Source organism: Myotis davidii, unplaced genomic scaffold (assembly GCF_000327345.1).
Source record: "Myotis davidii unplaced genomic scaffold, ASM32734v1 scaffold334, whole genome shotgun sequence".
Lineage (NCBI taxonomy): Eukaryota > Metazoa > Chordata > Mammalia > Chiroptera > Vespertilionidae > Myotis > Myotis davidii.
Genome location: NW_006285797.1, coordinates 319,867 through 322,865, shown reverse-complemented (window position 1 = coordinate 322,865; position 2,999 = coordinate 319,867). Strand labels below are relative to the sequence as shown.

General features: G+C 38.5%; 1 protein-coding gene across 3 annotated transcripts in view; it reads right to left on the bottom strand.

Annotated features, from left to right (window-relative positions):
* The window catches only part of LGSN (lengsin, lens protein with glutamine synthetase domain), a 28,409-nt gene extending 25,894 nt beyond the window's left edge, over window positions 1–2,515 (bottom strand). For 2 of the 3 annotated variants that reach the window (XM_015559487.1, XM_015559488.1), the window contains exon 1: window positions 2,280–2,334. In XM_015559487.1, coding sequence (XP_015414973.1) covers window positions 2,280–2,309 — 30 coding nt within the window. In that variant the 5' untranslated portion in view covers window positions 2,310–2,334. Of the gene's footprint in view, window positions 1–2,279; window positions 2,335–2,388 lie in introns of those variants that run through there. The other variant, XM_015559486.1, reaches the window with a different exon arrangement.
* Window positions 2,516–2,999: the final 484 nt, after the last annotated feature.

Below are 2,999 nucleotides of genomic sequence, written 5' to 3'. Positions count from 1 at the left end.
TTCTTTGAAAAAGAAAAAAAAACAAAAGGACAGTTGAAGTACTGAGGAAGAAATCACTAAGAAATTGTTAAAAATCATATGAAGTAACATGAAAAAATAGCAAATAAAGTTTCAAAACATATGATGGAGGACTGAAATGCATAAATATGTCACAATATATATTTATAAACTGTATATGAGGCCCCTAGAACCATAAGAAATGCAAAAAATTCACTGTTAATATCTCATTCTCTAATTGCCTCCCCCCCTTAAAAATCAAATCCCCTCTCCCCCGTGGGACTTGTGCCCCATGTTGGGAACCACTGATCTAGACTGATCTGGAGATAGCATGACTCTTAAGAGTTTTTGCAAAAGCTGGGTCGCCTGGAATCCTTCGCTAAAACTGCATGGGGGTCGGGGAGAAAATACAGTTCTACCATAAGCTCAGGAGTAACAAAACTTACTGCGATTTAATTAGAAACCAAAATTTCAAAAAGCTGATGATGTACATACTAATTACTCTCTTTCTCTAAGCCGTCATTTACAGCTACAAATTTGCTTTCAGATAAATTGCTTGTCTTACACAAACATACGCATCATTTGATGCCTCTGACAATGATAGGTCACTACTTGATAAGCCACAGCTTATCACTCCAGTGAATCCCTTCTTCACATAGTTACCCACTTTTTTCATAGCAAGTGCACTTATTCTTGTCTCCATACCAAAGCACACTGCTTATACTCAGTATACATGTCAGTGACCTCATTCTTCCTTAGATTTTTTTCTCCATCTGTTTTTATTGATTAGATAAAGAAGGGGAGAGCGAGGGGGGAAAAAAACATGGATGTGAGAGAGAAACATCAATTGGTTGCCTCCGACCAGCCCCCTACTGGGGATCAAGCCCAGCAACCCTGGCAAGTGCCCTGAAAGGGACTCGAACCTGGGACCTTTTGTTGCATGAGACAATGCTCAACCAATTGAGCCGCACTGGCCAGGGTTTCCTTAGGTTTTTATTGGTCTTCTCCACTAGAGGAAGAAGCTGTAAGGACCAGGTCTATTCTCTGCATGACACTATTCCAAACAGTGTATTGATCTACCACTGTGCCATACACATAGTAGGTGTGCTTCTTACATTATATTTCCTTAACTTCATCTAAAGAAAACTGACACTCCCAGACCTGAACACAGCATTCCTCCCAGTCTACGTTTCAGCTTTTCAGAATAATCTGTCTGAAAAACAAGAGTAGAACTCGGATACATTACACATAATGAGAATGCTACATATTGACAACTGAGTGTTTTAATATATTCTAGAGCAGATGAGTGGGCTGCCCTATTTAAAATGCTGAACATTTGAAACTGCGGTCTGAAAGGGACCAACGTTTTGCCACTCTGAAGCTGTCTTTTTAATATACTGATTTTAAGCTGTTTATTAAGAGGAAACAAACAACAAAAAGATGCAGAAAGAACCTTGGCCCTTCCCCTTTTCCTGCCCAAGAGAGTCAGATAAAGAAACCTGCTTCAGGAAAGAGATTCCAGGGTTCAGTTTAGCCTCATTTGAATTAAGCAAGCAGGAGGGCTTCAGGCAGAGGCCTGACAGCTAGATAAGCCCTGCGTTCCGTTGTTTCTGGGTTACCTAACAATAACTTGCCTGCCAAGTGTGCTCCAGCCATTATCACTTTTGTAACTAATACCCCTTTTTTTCACCTTTTCTCTTTGTCCAAAATGTCATATACACCCAATTTTGCATCACTATTTTGGAATTTTCATGCTTACGTGCATGTATTAAAATTTGATATTCTCCTGTTAATCTCTCTGTTCATTTGATTACGAGCCCAGCTAGAAGAACTTAGAAGGTGAGAGGAAGAGTATTAATTTTTTTAAGCCACCACAGCTCTCAATTTTAATCACTTAACCTCAAACATTTTTATTAGGATGAGACAAACACTTTGAGAAAAACAAAGATGATGCTCTTAATAACAATCAAAACAGGCATAAAAATTTTATAGCATCCTCATGCTTCTGAAACTCAGTGCCTAATGAAGTTATTTGAAATGATTATTAAAACTAAGTGAGCTTTCCAAATGCAAATTCTAAATTAAGTTTTTTTTATTATATTTTATAAACTCAGTGTGCAGTAGAGAAGAGCATTTCATCACAACCTTCTCCAAAGCAGACATAAAACAAGTATAACCATGCTGCCCTTATTCATACTGACAGTCAAATAGCTGACAGACAACAACAGAAAGCTTTGCTGTCAGTATTTTGGTAAATAACATTTTAATTATTAACTTCATACCTCCTGCAGAAGGTCCCCTTCATTATTCATCTCGCACTTTTTTATTCAAGTTGCCCTTGGAAATCACAATATCCCCAACCAATGCATTCGCATGTATTTATATGTATACCTGAAACAAACACTGTAGGTGATGAATTCCATGGAGGCTCTTTCCAGAGGGGACTGGCAGGTAATAAAAGATGAACAGCAGTCTCTGATGTGTCATGCCCAAGGCACAGTATGCTGGAAACGCACTAGAAAAGTCGAATGACAAATGCTCCTTTATGCCTGACTCCCTACAAACAAAGGCATACAAAGCCTGAAACTGTGTTGATTGACTTTTTCTCCAACACATTGAATTTTTGTTATATAACAATTGTATTCTGGAATGAAATCTATTGTTAGATGCGGATGATGAATGCTTATTATTAGACAATTGTGCAATCAAAGTCCCAGACAAAAGCACAAATGGGAAAATACAGCTGTCAGTGACCCAGATTTTTACCAGTGGCAAAAATCTACTCATTTGTAATTCCCATTTTTATTTGCTTTTTCAGGGTCCCTTCCGGCTTCTAAATTAATTCTGGCCCTTCATTATATAACTGCAGCCATCTTTCTGTAGCCTTTCCAATTCTCCAAATGTTAGTCTCTGACAAACCCCAGCCCTTCCTAGCTGGCCACAATGAGCATAGAATTATCTACAGGCTGCCCTACATGGTCCCATTAACAATCGTTGCTTCG